Genomic DNA, 16,734 nt, shown 5'->3' on the forward strand with positions numbered 1-16,734 from the left:
GGGGTTTTTTTGCACACAAAAACTATTCTCTCCGATTCATAAAGTTATTGTAGATCCACTGTAGTGAGATGGACTTTGTAACGATGTCTTTAGTGCCTTTTAAGGGTCTTGAGAGTGAACCGTGCATTGAGCCAATGGAGGCCTTTCAGAGCCATCAGATTTACACTAAAATATCTTCATTTGTGTCTGAAGATGAACGGAGGTCTGACGGGTGTCGAACGACATGAGGGTAAGTAATTAATGAAAGAATTTTCATTTTTGGGTGAACTAACCCTTTAAGACCCGTGTTCTCCCTTGTCCGACCTGCTCCCGTATCCGACACAGTTGGGATGTTTTTCACCCGTTTTTCAGCAATATTCGCGGGTACCTGCACCCGTGCAGGACTCTGCATGGCACTTTAAAAACCGGATAGTTTATTTATAGTTCGATTACGGATATTTCACGTCATGTTCGAATGCATATTCGAATATCGAATAAAAAGTGACAGCCCTACACAGGACTGCCGCATTCTGGATGATTTTCCCTTTTCACACCATTCTTTGTAAACACTAGAAATGGTTGTGCGTGAAAATCCCAGTAACTGAGCAGATTGTGAAATACTCAGACCGGCCCGTCTGGCACCAACAACCATGCCACGCTCAAAATGGCTTAAATCACCTTTCTTTCCCATTCTGACATTCAGTGTGGAGTTCAGGAGATTGTCTTGACCAGGACCACACCCCTAAATGCATTGAAGCAACTGCCATGTGATTGGTTGATTAGATAATTGCATTAATGAGTAATTGAACAGGTGTTCCTAATAATCCTTTAGGTAAGAGTACCTAAGTTGTCTTTATAAAGAAATGCTCACATATGATATAAGTGGGATATAAGGGGTCTAGTGGAGTCTATGCCTCGACCGGTTAGGGCTGTTTCGGCAGCAAAAGGGGGACCAACACAATATTAAGTCATAATGTTATGCCTGATCGGTGTATATATATATATATGGAGATTTTGGGGTTTTATTTCTGGAACCCTTTCTAATCTGAACTGAATTTTGGATTTGGCTTACCTTAGGGCTCGAGTTAAAATTCTCTTTGGAGGCAGCGAGTATCCATTTTTTATCTGGTGATGAGAGGAGGAGGTTTAGCCTGAAGGAATCGCACACCATGTGCCTCGACACTTCACACAGTGCAGGGCAAGTCAGGACGAGCAGAGACCCTAGAATAGTTCCCACCTAAAAATGAAAGTTTTTCACTTGAAATACTACATATTCATTTTAGCTACACATTCAGAAGTCTATAAATGATAGCCTACCATGAGAAAAGAGCTGTCTTTGTGGTTGAATGACAGTAGTGTGGTCTCAGAGAACCCAGACAGGAAGGAGGACACCTCCTCTCCGGATGCACCCTTCCAGGTTTTGATGGTTCCTGTGCTGTCAGACGTGATGACCACAGACTGCACCGGATCAACTGTGATGTCCTTCATGGGGCTTTGGGCAGGACTTGACCATAAATTAACACCCTGCATCAAATTACATTATACGTGAATCAAAATCTGTCAAACTTGATTTTGGATGTGCTTAATTATCATAAAAAATTGTCATAGCACAAAATGTCTTCAGTTTCTTTATGCATTATAAATAAGAGATAACGTACAGTCACCCTGCCATGTAAAATGGTGAAATGTATAAAAATATATATTTTTTTTAATTAAATAATATTCCAATCAGAATTAGGTTTTTTCTTCATTTTCTGTCACATGATGGAGTTTGAGTCTTGCTTGGTTGGGTAAATTTACCCCTGGTTTCACAGACAAGGCTTAAAGGGTTAGTTCACCCAAAAATGAAAATTCTGTCATTAATTCCTCACCCTCATGTCGTTGGACACCCGTCAGACCTCCGTTCATCTTCAGACACAAATGAAGATATTTTAGTGTAAATCTGATGGCTCTGAAAGGCCTCCATTGGCTCAATGCACGGTTCACTCTCAAGACCCTTAAAAGGCACTAAAGACGTCATTACAAAGTCCATCTCACTACAGTGGCTCTACAATAACTTTATGAATCAGCGAGAATAGTTTTTGTGCGAAAAAAAAGCCTAAATAACGACTTATATAGTGATGACGATTTCAAAACACGGCCTCATGAAGCTTCGAAGCGTTATGAATCAGCGAGTCGAATCATGATTCATGAATCAGCCAAACTGCTGAATCGACTCACTGATTCATAACGCTTCGAAGCTTCATGATGCCGTGTTTTGAAATCGTCATCACTATATAAGTCGTTATTTAGGGTTTTTTTGCGCACAAAAACTATTCTCGCCGATTCATAAAGTTATTGTAGAACCACTGTAGTGAGATGGACTTTGTAACGACGTCTTTAGTGCCTTTTAAGGGTCTTGAGAGTGAACCGTGCATTGAGCCAATGGAATGGCCTTTCAGAGCCATCAGATTAACACTAAAATATCTTCATTTGTGTCTGAAGATGAACGGAGGTCTGACGGGTGTCCAACGACATGAGGGTGAGGAATTAATGACAGAATTTTCATTTTTGGGTGAACTAACCCTTTAAGATAGTCCCAGACTAAAATGCATGTTTGAGCTGTTTTAACTGAAAGAAACGTGCACGCATCTTAAAATATGCCAGTGCCATTGATACACACCAGTAAACTTTAATTATGTATCCACCACATGAATGAGAAAGCCTGTAATACCTTGTGAATGTCCCACGCTTTGACTGTGCCATCTGTCGATGCACTGCAAACAACTGGTGTGCTCTTCCACACATCTGAGCAGCCATCGTTTCCCGTCAGGTATGCAAAACCAACAATCCTGCCTACGGAATCAGAATGACCAAATAACTCTTCAAGTACGTTCACGTTTGATCCAAGATGGCGGCGCGAGTAGTTCGCGAGGCTCTGGGTCTCTCCAGATTCTGCAATTTTGCGGTATTTTTCCTGCTCATCTCGGGTCTGTTCGTTCAGAATAGTTGTGCCTTAACATCGTACACCCGTGGTGAGATTTTGGATATTGGTTTGCGAATTTCCGACAGTTTTATGGACAATCTTCGACTCCTTCCTGAGATCGCTAGAACACCCGAGGCTATGCACTCTGCCCGGCCGGGCGGAAGTGCTCGCAGGCGGCGCCGAGATCGTAAACAAAGGCGGGGAATACGCGGTGGTCTGAGAGCTAAGCTAAGGCTAAAGCTAAAGCTTACCCCACATCGGCTCTCTTTACCCAGTATTTTCCTTGCCAATGTACGGTCGCTAGTGAACAAAATGGAGGAGATTCGACTCAGCATCACACACAGTAAGAAACTTTTGAACTGTAACGTCCTAATCTTCACGGAAACCTGGCTAAACGGCGGAATACCGGACACCGCTATTGAGCTAGCGGGATGCCACACACTCCGGGCGGATAGAACATTAGATGGCTCCGGTAAGACCAGAGGTGGTGGATTGTGCATTTACATTAACAAAGCCTGGTGCACAAACTCTGCTATTGTTGGGAGTCATTGTTCAGCTAACCTCGAGTTTCTCATGGTTAAATGTAGACCGTTTTATCTGCCGCGAGAGTTCACTTCCACCATTATAACTGCAGCCTATATTCCCCCGGATGCTGATGCCAAGCTTGCTATGAAAGAACTTCATGCAGCCATCAGTAAACAACAGACTGATCACCCGGAAGCTGCTTTTATTGTTGCAGGTGACTTTAATCATTCAAACTTAAAGTCAGTGCTACCCAAGTTTCACCAGCATGTTTCCTGCCACACCAGAGGAAACAAAACCTTAGACCATGTTTACACAAACATGGCTGGTGCTTACGTTGCGACACCCCTCCCCCACCTGGGACAGTCAGACCACATCTCTTTGTTCCTCATCCCCAAATATTCACCCCTCATCAACCGTGTGAAGCCATCAGTAAAGACCATCAAGGTGTGGCCTGCGGGGGTTGATTCCACACTCCAGGAAAGGTTTCTACACACAGACTGGAGTGTGTTTGCTTCTCAAGCCACCAGTGGCGCTCACACGGACATTGACTCCTACACCTCCTCTGTATTGGATCATATCAATACCACCATTGACAGTGTTACAACCCAGAAACAGATCACCACATACCCAAATCAGAAGCCATGGATGAACAGGGAAGTGCGACTCCTGCTGAAGTCACGCAATTCTGCCTTCAGATCAGGAGATGCACAAGCCTACAGCGCATCCAGAGCTAACCTGAAGAGGGGCATCAAAAAGGCCAAGCACTGCTACAAGCTAAAGATAGAGGGTCACTTTTCCAACTCTGACCCTCGACGCATGTGGCAGGGCATCCAGGCCATCAGTGATTACAAACCCCCCCACTCCACCCCCGCAGCCACTGATGTCAACTTCCTGAACGAGCTAAATCACTTTTATGCTCGCTTTGAAAGAGACAACAGAGAAACTGCCACCAAGCTCAAACCCTCAGCTGACCCACCAATCACACTCTCCTCCACAGATGTCTGCAAGTCACTGAGCCGGATCAGCGCGCACAAGGCTGCTGGACCAGACAACATCCCTGGTCGTGTTCTCAGGGCATGTGCGGAGCAGCTCGCTGAGGTTTTTACAGACATTTTCAACCTGTCTCTTGCCCAAGCAGCTGTACCTTCATGCTTCAAACGCACGTCCATTGTGCCAGTGCCAAAACACTCTAACCCGAGGTGCCCTAACGACTACCGCCCTGTAGCACTCACACCCATCGTCATGAAGTGCTTTGAGCGGCTGGTCCTGGAACACCTAAAAGACTCTATACCATCCACATTGGACTCACACCAGTTTGCCTACCGCAGCAATAGGAGCACAGAGGATGCCGTTTCCATGGCACTGCACTCTGTGCTCACTCACCTGGACAATAAGAACACTTATGCACGCATGCTGTTTGTTGACTTCAGCTCAGCATTCAACACTGTCATCCCAACCAAGTTAATAGCCAAACTTGGAGACCTGGGCATCAATACCTCAATGTGCAACTGGATTTTGGACTTCCTAACTGACAGACCCCAGAATGTTCGTTCAGGATCCACCTGCTCCACATCCATCACACTCAACACTGGTGTACCACAGGGCTGTGTGCTAAGTCCGTTTCTCTACTCCCTCTTCACCTCCGACTGCAAGCCTGTGTATGGATCTAATTCTATCGTCAAGTTTGCGGACGACACAACGGTGATTGGGCTCATCAGCAACAACGATGAGACTGCCTACAGGGAGGAGATCCAGCACCTGGCCACATGGTGCACCGAAAATAACCTGCTCCTCAACACCACCAAAACGAAGGAGCTCATCGTGGACTTCAGGAAGGAGCCAAGAGGCACACACGACACCATCCACATCAATGGAATGGCTGTTGAACGTGTCTCCAGTTTCAAGTTCCTGGGGATCCACATCTCAGCGGACATGTCGTGGACGACCAACACCTCCAGCCTGGTCAAGAAGGCTCACCAGCGCCTCTTCTTCCTGAGGACACTGAGGAAGAATCAGCTCTCCTCGGCCATCCTGGTGAACTTCTATCGCTGCGCAATAGAAAGCATCCTGACCAACTGTGTTGCAGTGTGGTATGGGAGCTGCTCTGTTGCGGAGCGCAAGGCACTGCAGCGGGTGGTGAAAACTGCCCAGCGCATCACAGGGACTCCACTGCCTGCCATCGAGCACATCCAGAGGAAACGCTGTCTGCATCGAGCTCGCAGCATCCTCAAGGACTCCTCTCACCCAGCCCACAGACTGTTTTCTCTCCTGCCCTCCGGCAGGCGTTTCAGGATCCACCGGACCAGGACCAGCAGACTTAAGAACAGTTTTTTCCCCAGAGCTGTCTCTTTATTGAACTCAAACCCCCGCTGATCCACTCCCCTCATATACTGATAACTCTCCTACCTCACATCCACCTTCACTTTGTTATTTGCACTACCGACTCTTTATTACAGTAACAACTGTTTACTTATTCATCTTGCACTACCACACCGTAACTGGATTATGCTCATTTGCACTGCCGACTGTTATTTACAGTACCTACTGTTTACATTTGTATTTTGCACCGTACTTCTAACTGTAATATGCAATCACTTCCACTGCACTTTACACTTTTTTTCGGATAGCTTCTGTCCATAATTTATTGCACTACCTTAATCCACTGCCATATTCCTAATTTTAGCCTAACATATCATTGTATACCTCTATCTGTAAAATTCTGTTTATAGTAATAGCCATCTGTATATTATATTATATTCATAGTACATATCCACCTGTAAATTCTGTTTATAGTATTAACCATCTGTATATTATTCACTGTACATATTCACCTGTAAATTCTGTTTATAGTAATAACCATCTCTCTATTTATAGACATATTTATATATACTCAGTACATATCCATGTCCTGCACTTATGCAAACGTTGTATATCCTGCACTTGCTGCTATTGCACTTCTGGTTAGACCTAAACTGCATTTCGTTGCCTTGTACTTGTACTTGTGTAATGACAATAAAGTTGAATCTAATCTAACATGCACTGATTTTCGTCAATCCAAATGAACCCAATCCGATTCACATATTCATCTACATGTGCATTACATGTATTCTGAAAAACAAAAAACTGCCCAGTCAGCAGAATGTCGCCGGAGCTACAGTGAGTGTAATTGTTCTTGCATTGATGACATATCTAAAACGACAGCCGACATATATGTCAGATTTGAGCAAATATTTAGTCTCCTCCACTGAACAGTTCCTAAGACAGAAGATAGAAAGAAATGTTTGTGAGCTGTCAAATTTATGTAAACATACACAACTGTGCATGTGCACAATTGAGAAAACAGCTGGATTCAAGCATTTACAGTTATTATTTCTACACCACCCCTTCCTATCTGATTTACTTTACTAACAGATTTGTTGGTTGCGTGTAAATATAGCCAATGTTGCTGATAAAATCCCCTGAAGGGCATTTAAAATTTACATTTAAATTTCATTTTAAATTTTTTGGATGCTGCCAAGCCACTCCATAGCAACCAAATAGAGTACCCTAGCAACCGTTTACCAAGACCTATCTCTCTGCATCAGAACATCATAGAGACATGGGGGTTGGTTTATATCATTCATACTGACAAGCAGTATCAACATCGGATGCTGCCAAGCCACTCCATAGCAACCAAACAGAGTACCCTAGCAACCGTTTACCAAGACCTATCTCTCTGCATCAGAACATCATAGAGACATGGGGGTTGGTTTATGTCATTCATACTGACAAGCAGCCTTTGGAGTATCATCACTGGATGCTGTCAAGCCACTCCATAGCAACCAAACAGAGTACCCTAGCAACCGTTTACCAAGACCTATATCTCAGCCCCAGAACATCATACAGACATGTTGCTTGGCTTTTTTGCATCACAGTAGCATCCGAGTGGATTTTTTTGCCACGGCAAGCACCACTCACATTTTCTTCAGGAAATGTACATTCTAGAAAAAATCAATTCATTTCATTTACATTTAAAATAGACCTTGATGTGATTTGCATTGGCATTATTACAGCTATATGTTTGCTTGGATGAGATCACTTGCCTTTATGGCCTCGTAGGCTGTTGCACGTGTAGTCTGCATATGACCTGCCGGTTTTCATTTTCATCTCTAGGTGAGAACGACGCAGGTAATAGGCTTTCCATGAGTGTGTCCCCGTGTCTGAGAGAAGCTGGGAAACATTGCAGAAACTCCATCTCCGCAGACACAGTCTCCTGCACAAGGATTTCTTCTTAAGTGTCTTAAATGTGGTTTAAACCACAAGATATAAACTTCCTAAGATAAACGCTTTTTATGGGTAATTCCAGGTATTCGGTGCCTTCTGGACATCATCAAATTTAGAAAATCAAACTGTAAAACATTTTAACATTTTTGGTCAAGCTCGGATACATAAATCTAATCATTTATTAAACAAAATCAATGGTCAAAAATGTCCACCCTGTCAGGGACCAAAAAATACACTGCCCTGCCAAAAAGTCGCTCAAGATATTCAATGTCAATCATTTTCACACATGAATTGGACCTTAAATACATTGAAAGTCTTTCGGGATGTGCTGGAGGAGACTTTACAGAGTGCTGGACTCTTGCATACAAGATCTTGACCAAAAATTGATGCACCTCTTGATGGAAACAACATCACATTTTTCAAGCACTGCATTCATTTTTGGTCAAGATAACAACAGTGGACAATAACTTGAGGGACATGTTAAAAACCTTTATTGTAATTGTTAAAATAAATGTAATAACTGAAATAGATGCATTAGAGAGAATCATTACTGATATACCAAACAATGTAAAAAAATATTGTTTTTCTTTGTTGTATTTATCATAAAATGGGATACACAAGCCTGGGGACATGGGACAAATGGTACAGTCAAACCAAAATTTATTCAGACACCTTCAACATTTTCTCACATTATCAGTTTATTCGCTATAGTTTAGAAAAATTGTAATAAAATATGACAAGAACTCAGAGTTAAACTGTGTCAGAACAAATTCATCTTGATAACTTTGATAGAAAGGGATGCAATGGGTTACAATCAGCTGTTAAATTTAACTACACAATTAGATAATACAAATTTAGGTCAACCAATGACCAAGCAATGCTTCATTTTGTTCAGTCTGTTGTGTCAAAGGTCGCATTAGCAATTAAAGAAAAAACACTTCAGCAGAACATGCTCAGGTCAAAGTGTCTACATCATTTTGGGCCCAAATGTTTATCAATTTTACTGGTAGTCACTGTATGAAGAACGTTTGGGTATAATATGTCTCAGTTTACTTTATTGTTGCTTATAGAAATGAACTATAGTGTCCTGCACACACTAGTGATCTGGTGTCTGAATCATTTTTGGTTTGACTGTATGGTCAACATTTAATATATTTTAAATAATTTTTTAATCAACTTCAATATGTTTAGAGTTCAAATGGTGTTATTTTTGACTAAGGCAGCTTTAAAATGGATATTGATCAATATGAGGCAGTAAGATCATGACCTTTACTGGGGACACAAAAGGCACAGAATCCCAGGAATGACCCTTATATAGTACAGTACAGATAATTATTGTAATTTTTTGGGTTTAAGCAATGTTTAACAACACTTTTAGTGACTTACCTCCACAACCATGGTGTCTCCGCAGCATAGTTCCATTCCTACAGAAACGGTTATACACAGGGAGGTCCATAAGGTCTGGCAACAAGTGAAATTGCTTCTATTTAGCTCTTTTTTTATTTTAATGTCATTATAATTTCACAAAGTATTTAACCAGCATCACAATTTCAGTGCAAAATTGAAATGTGTACATTCACAGTATTTGGTAGGCTATGTCTTCTTCTTATGATTAAAAACAGAATTTTTTAAATTGCATGTTTTGTGTTTCAATGAGATCATTTGCTCACACATTTGCTTATTTGATTAGTTACCTGGGGGGTAGGGAAATATTTTTTACTTATAAATAATTATCATATTGTACTATTCATTGTGTGCTTGATCTCTGATCAGTTTTATACATTTGTAGACGTTTTAATTAGACATTAGTCTAATTAAAAGGAATAATGGTATACCACTTTATAATAAGGTTGTATTAGTTAACATGGACTAACCTTGAACAACACCTCTGTTTAGCATTAGTTAATATTTGTTAACGTTAGTTAATACAAATCCAGCTGTTCATGGTTTGTTCATGTTAGTTCACAACTAATGTTAACAAGATTTTAATAACGCATTAGTAAATGTTGAAATTTACATTAACAAAGATATTATGCTTTAAAATTGCAGTTAATTATCCGTTTATGTTAACTAATGTAATTAACTAATGTTAACTAACGAACCTTATTGTAAAGTGTTACCGGAATAAGTATAGTCTCGTATTGGCCTGATAATCTGAGCCATGGAACAAACAAAACAAACCGTGACAATTGATAAAAAAACATAGAGACACTTAATATTTAATTGTATTAGATGATTAGTTAATTGCATTTGCAAAATTGTACTGTCAATAAAACTAGATTTGTAAAAATGCATTTGTTTTTATGCATGTTTGGCCTGAGTTTGTTGCATTTACACTATTCTGACCAGCAGGGGTCGCCATGGAGACGGTGTCGGATTGTTTCGACGCTTCGGTCACAACACATTTGCTTCATCAACTTTCAGTTTCACGAAGCTTCGGTCTGCCCATCACTATATTCAGGCGACAGTTCATGTATGTGTGTGAAATATATATAGGCTACATATATGAAATGACAAAAGAGCGTCCAGTCTCAATAGCAAGGGATAATAATCGATCTCTTTCTGATGAAAACAAAAGTAAGGAGTGTCCAGAATAATAAAGCCTCTCGCTGGTGTCGCTTTACACATGGATGTCGTTTTCTGTGTCGCTCACCTTACAGATTGTGGATGCTCTGATTAAATCTTCCTCTTGAAGAAGAGAGAAAACACTGATCAGACAGTCCAGCGGTAAACTTTGACACATCTCCATTTCTACAGCCGCAGCCTGTGTTGTGTTCCTGTTAAAGACTGTTCCAGTGGGTGGAGTCACATGAATATTCATGATATGTCCCTTGTTGTGGGCGTGGCCTTGAGATAAGCGCAAACGAATGGAGCTGAAAATAGTGCACGCTCCTCAAATCGCAACCTGTTTCATGAATTATTTCGAAGAGATAATGCAGTTTCAATGTTAAGCATTAATTGCAATAGTCAGTTCACATTTTCAAAACTATGCATAGTTTGTGTAATATGATAAATCGGCCGGCATTTTATTTCCTCGCTTCTTAAAATGGCTTTAAAAGGCTGTGTTAAATGAGATATGGATGTATCACATCAGCGTAATTGTATCAGCCAATTCAGTCGTTCTTAATTTCTGCACAGAAGCAGCAGAACAACGCCTTTGAATGAGAATAAACCGAGTGAGAGGAAACTATTGTTGTGAATAATCTCCCTTTGTGTGTGCCGCTCCAAATGTTAACGTTATTATATTTAGCCTTTTGCCATTGATTTGTGTTTTTAAATAGCCCCTTTGTTTTGTGGTTGTTTTCTGTTTAGTTATTAACTTTTGTATTTTGACAACATTTGTAATTACATGTATGTGTATATTCTCTTTCCCCTACGAGAGTTTTGTATTTTGCTGTTTTTTGTCAATAAAATAAATAAATAAATAATAATAATAATAATAAAGCGAGTGAGTTGCCATCATGCCTCGCGCGTCTCCGGAGCAGAGTGGCGCAGCGGAAGCGTGCTGGGCCCATAACCCAGAGGTCGATGGATCGAAACCATCCTCTGCTAGTGTCTGTTTTAACTTCTCAAACGTGTGTCTTTAATGTACGACGGATCCCCCGGTCCTAATTGTATTATTCAATGTCCCATAAAACTATAAACGTATTTAGTCACTGATTGTGAAGCTAGAAGGTTTCCAAACTTTATGATGCCAAAGGACCTCCAAATATAATGAATCTTTTATAAGGGACTTTCCTAAAATCCATCTATATTTTACGTATGAAAAAAAATCCAAATTTAAATTGTCTCTAGGCTACTTAATGTTGGATGTATAATCCTGAAGAGGAACATTTTCAATTAAAAATTATTTGTATAAGCAATTTACAAATGGTACAGTTTTTCACAATTATTTACACACAAATAATGGTCCTTGAGACACAATGACCACAACATGTAACTCATGCACAAACCCCCTGAACCAATTCTGCTAAACTACAAGCACAATTCCTGCTTTACACTCAAATTGCAGTTCTAAAACACACTTTTGTCAAAACACTACACACAATTCTCTGCATTTGGCACAGTTTTCATGCAGAAAATCTCTTGTTTTCACAAGGAAAACACTGCCATTCAAACACACACACACACTGACTCTTCACAAGGGCAAACACCCGTCACACAGTTTTACAATTAGCAATCAGAGCTTTAGCATAAAAGGGCAACAGGTGAGAAACCGAAGAGATGCAGCATAGTTAAATCTTTTTTTTTTTTTACTGTAACTGTACAGTAAATTCTTCTGTTGTTGTGTATGTTTGACCACTGTTTGTTCAACTTTGTGATGGTTGGGGTTTACACTGTGTACATTGTTTTTGTGGGAAAAATTAAATATATTTGTTACCGTGTATTTGTGTGTTCTGAGTATGAAAACAATATTCTCAAATATTTTACAACACACGTATGTATGTACTGTCTGTTGTAAGTGTAACACTCAACCAAAAAAGACCTAAGTCATTATGATGAAAGGAGAAGAAGTGTTTTCCATTCATTAGTGTTTTACATTGAGCACATCAGTGTTCAACTGGTTCTTATAAATGTCTATTCATATGATGGTTTGTGTGTGTCATTTGAAAACAAATTTCCATTTTGAAAAGAAATAACATTGTTTTGAATGTAAAGTTTCATTTTGCAGGAGTATTGAGGGGTTTTGCCCATTGTATGTGTGTTTTTGGATTTGTGTGTAGAGTTCTGAGAATATGAGGCATGCTTTCAGAAAATGTGTGTAAACAATCGAGAAAAACAGTAATGTGTGTAAGCAGCTCACGTCCCAGTGAGCAAGATAAAGGGGACTATAGTGAGAAAAAACTCACTGGAAAGATACAAAGCATACAATTCTGGACAAGTATGTATACGGCAAGAAAGGAGAGAAACGTTTAGAAATGAAACAGTTCGAATGTTTGGTTGACTTTATCCATTTTTGTTTTGTCTTGACCTTCTGGAGGACCCCAGTTTGAAAACCCCTGGTCTAGATAAAAGTCTTATAATAAATAATCTTATGATTATTTTATTTGTTTTATTTGTATTCATTAGCCTACCTAGCACGTTATGTTAATACTGTTTATCGTTGTTATTGCAATATTGTATCACTGATTCTTGAGATAAGGGACAAAACATAAAAAAAAAGTGTTTTTTGTAGACAAAGGTCTCAGATAATGAAGCATGTAAGGGAAAAGTTTTTTTTCTTATTCAGTCCATAATTTAATTTGTGTCAACTCCGTCAGACACACTTTAAAGCATGCTAATTTAATTTAATCTATCCAAAAACAATGTAAAATCTTAAATTATGTAATACTGGTTTTCAGTAAAGGATCTAAATAAAATACATTCTCTGTTTATTTTGTTTTTGTTTTTGCTCTATTATGAGCAACCCAGTTTTTAAATTCCTTAATTCTCCTCCCTCCTTTTAATATTAAACACATATCACCACAATGTTCTTAGGTAATTAAGACTTATCATCATGTAGTTCCATTGATGTTGTAACATTTTTACACAATACATTGAAACAAAGAATAAGACATTTCTTTCAAAATTAACAAAAACCTTCACCTGACGTTGTAAAATACTGACGGAGTTGACAAAGGTTGAGCTGAGGCCAAATGTATATGTAAATTGAATCATGAAACAGCATTAGAAGAATTCCACAAATGCAAAAACCTTATTAAATCACATTAAACAGACTTTTTGAGAGCACTTATGTCAACCATCAGATATAAAACCTGGCGGAGTTGACAAAATTGAATGTTTTTCCACCTTAACCACGTGTTGTAGTGGAGTAATTTAGTGTTTTTCCTCAGTTGTAGCTGCCTTAATAAACATATCAAAATGGCAAGATTTATCCCACAACTATTTACAGAAACTATTACACTGCGATGACGGAGTTCACATGTTAAGGCTGTGACCGCAGAGACTTCAATATTGTTTGTTCAAAATATTTAAAAATCTTTAACTTCCAGGACTATGTGTTAGCAAATGCTCCTCGGAGTTAAAGCTGCCCATGACACTGCTTGATTTGTTCAGAATTATAAAAAATCGAGTTGATGCAAAGTGAGGACACAACTTTTATAGCAATTTTTTAATGGAAAATATAATTCAATATTTACTTGTTATATTGTTTGATATCTGAAAGATCTCCGCCTTTTAATGTAGCCTAATTTTAAACACCTTGGCAGTTTTACATTGTGACCTCATGCTGAGGACACGTTAAATTACACACGTTTCCAAGTATAGAGTGTGCTTTTAAAATAATACTAAATAAATTATTTAAAAGTATAAGCAATAGATGTCATGAGTATACAAATTCTCCTTAGATGTAACTTTTTAAGTATTTGTATTGTGTTGACATTCTTACTTTTTAACATAAATAGGGCTTTTGAGTGTGGGACATGTTTTGTCTTATCTCAAGAATCAGTGGTATATTTAGTTTTCTTGTCATTACCTGTGTATGCTTTGGCAATATTGTGTAAACAATCATGCCAAGTACTTTAAATTGAAAAATGTAATTGTCTGACAACAGCTCCACCTACCGGCGTGAGCAGGTGTTGCGGCTCGAGTCGACAGTGCGCTGGATGAAGTAGAATGCGCCAATCCACCACGGACAGATTGCAGAGGAAAAGTCATAAAGCCCGTTTAATTTGAGAGGTGAAATGCCACTAATATGTGCCGTGCTCAAAGCATTAAAGCGGCTAAGCAGGATGTTTAGACTGACATTATATTCAACAGAATCCCCCTTGGCTGTGAGACAGCAGAGTGGCGCAGCGGAAGCGTGCTGGGCCCATAACCCAGAGGTCGATGGATCGAAACCATCCTCTGCTAGACCCTTTTCCTTCTCAACATATCAGGTTGTCTCGTGACAAGTATTTGACGGTGTTGTAATTATGATGAGAGTAATGCATTTCTTCAGATTTAAAATGTAATTAGTTAATTAGATATATTAAAATAGGTCTACAGTCAGAATTTCTTAGACTGTAATACTGGATCTGATGTTATTGATAACACATTGAAGTTAATTATTCTTCTTGGGAAGTTTCATATTCATAAAGCTAAAGTAATGTCTATAAAACCTGCATTTAAGTTTTTCTGTAAAGATATTTAAAAAATGCATGACTCACTGAATTTAATTACTAGAAATAAGAAATGTATTAAAACATCTCTCATACTGGAAAAAGTAATTTGCAAAATGTAATGTTTTACCTTGTACAATGTAAGATCTGTTGTGCGTATCCTCCCCCAATTTCAATTTCTGTTTGTTTTTTGTTTGATGTTAAATGTCATTGTATATTTGTTTCTTTGAAAACTGAATAAAAATTAAAAAAAAATTTAAAAAAAGAGAACGCAAAAAAAATGGTCTACAGTCAGAATTGTACATCAAAGTTATACCTGTATGACACAACTGAACCTTTATAAGTTGGCAAATAATAAAGATACCAACTGAGTGAGCATGTGAATACCATGCCTTCAGAAAGAAGGCTATTAGTTATTTTCTTGTACTTTTATTTAATAGTACTTTCTGAATGCAGAGTAAAATGTAATATTTTAGAAGAGTGTCAATATTAGAGAAATCTTTGACCACGGTTTGCAGGTTTCCATCACCACAAAGCCGCTAAAACTGCTCTGATGATTAAAAAAAAATTATAGTTTCATTATAAGAGTTACCTTAAGATTTCCTGAAGGTGACTATTTTCTAACTATTTTTAAGTTTCATGATTTCTATGTTTTTTATTTATTTATTGTATGTTCAATTTCTTCTGCTTTAGATGGTTTGTGAATAGCTTTTTCTTCTATCTCTGTTTACTGTATCTTGTTTGCAAATGTACTTTATTGCCTTGCTCCTCCAGTGCTCATCCTGTGTTTTTTGTGATATATGTATCCCCTGTAATCTTTGTTCAGTTAAAAAAAAAAAAGGTTTCCATCATCACACCATTACTGTAGTGACCTTCAAGTCAGTCATGCGCTTGAACAGAGTCCAGTAATGAACAGGCATCTTGTCTTGATATGCCCATCCGGAAAGAAACTCTGAATCTGAGGTGAGGAACCAGCCTGAGAGGATTGGGAAAATATAGGAAGAAAGTTTTCCTTTGACAAACATTTATCACATGTGCGATGAGTGTTTTTTTAACTAAACTATTTGATCATAATAAAGTTTTAAAGCTCGTATGAATAGGGCACTGAGTTTTTGATCTGACATGAACTGAAGCAAGATATAGTCAAATGAGTTGAATTTACCACATTTAAGAAAATAAACCTTCTTAAAACATAGATAAGTTCAAATCTACTCGCACTTCAGATGTATTGCCTTCAATGAACTGAACTGTCAATGAACTGATGATGCCTGTAGGGGGAGTGATTGCAAAAGATGTTAATGTTTTCTTGAATTGATGAACAATACTGCTAAGCAAAATGCTGCACATTTAAAATTTTGGGATCATTTGCCTTGCTCGAGTGTGTAGAGAATGGGCGGACAGACATTAATGCCTTTTCTGAAGTCTGCAGCCATTACTGAAGCACCTGCAGTCTAGTGTGACTTCAACACTCATAAACCACATCAAAACACATCTGACAACTGCCAGTTTTAACTCCAGGAGCTCTGGGTTTATATACACAGATCAGGCATAACACACTGACAGGTGAAGTGAATAACACTGATTATCTCTTCATCACCTGTTAGTGGGTGGGATATATTAGGCAGCAAGTGAACATTTTGTCCTCAAAGTTGAAACGGTATTCCCTGGTGGCTGTGGCTCTTTCAGCAGATAATGCTCCTGCCACAAACAAAGCACAAATGCTTCAGGAATGGTTTGAGGAGCACGAGTTTGAGGCGTTGACTCGGCCTCCAAATTCCCCAGATCTCAATCCAATCGAGCATCTGTGGGATGTGCTGAACAAACAAGTCCGATCCATGGAGGCCCCACCTCGCAACTTACAGGACTTAAAGGATCTGCTGCTAACATCTTGGTGCCACATTC

General features: G+C 39.0%; 1 protein-coding gene across 1 annotated transcript in view; it reads right to left on the reverse strand.

Annotated features, from left to right (window-relative positions):
* The window catches only part of fbxw12 (F-box and WD repeat domain containing 12), an 18,815-nt gene extending 8,291 nt beyond the window's left edge, over window positions 1-10,524 (reverse strand). Inside the window, exons 1-6 of the mRNA XM_079802297.1 lie at window positions 10,386-10,524; window positions 9,119-9,156; window positions 7,548-7,721; window positions 2,693-2,810; window positions 1,297-1,503; window positions 1,052-1,216 (exon numbers count right to left, since the gene is read on the reverse strand). Coding sequence (XP_079658423.1) covers window positions 1,052-1,216; window positions 1,297-1,503; window positions 2,693-2,810; window positions 7,548-7,721; window positions 9,119-9,156; window positions 10,386-10,481 — 798 coding nt within the window. The 5' untranslated portion in view covers window positions 10,482-10,524. The remainder of the gene's footprint in view (window positions 1-1,051; window positions 1,217-1,296; window positions 1,504-2,692; window positions 2,811-7,547; window positions 7,722-9,118; window positions 9,157-10,385) is intronic.
* Window positions 10,525-16,734: the final 6,210 nt, after the last annotated feature.

The sequence above is a fragment of the Gobio gobio genome (assembly GCF_949357685.1).
Source record: "Gobio gobio genome assembly, chromosome: 21".
NCBI lineage: Eukaryota > Metazoa > Chordata > Actinopteri > Cypriniformes > Gobionidae > Gobio > Gobio gobio.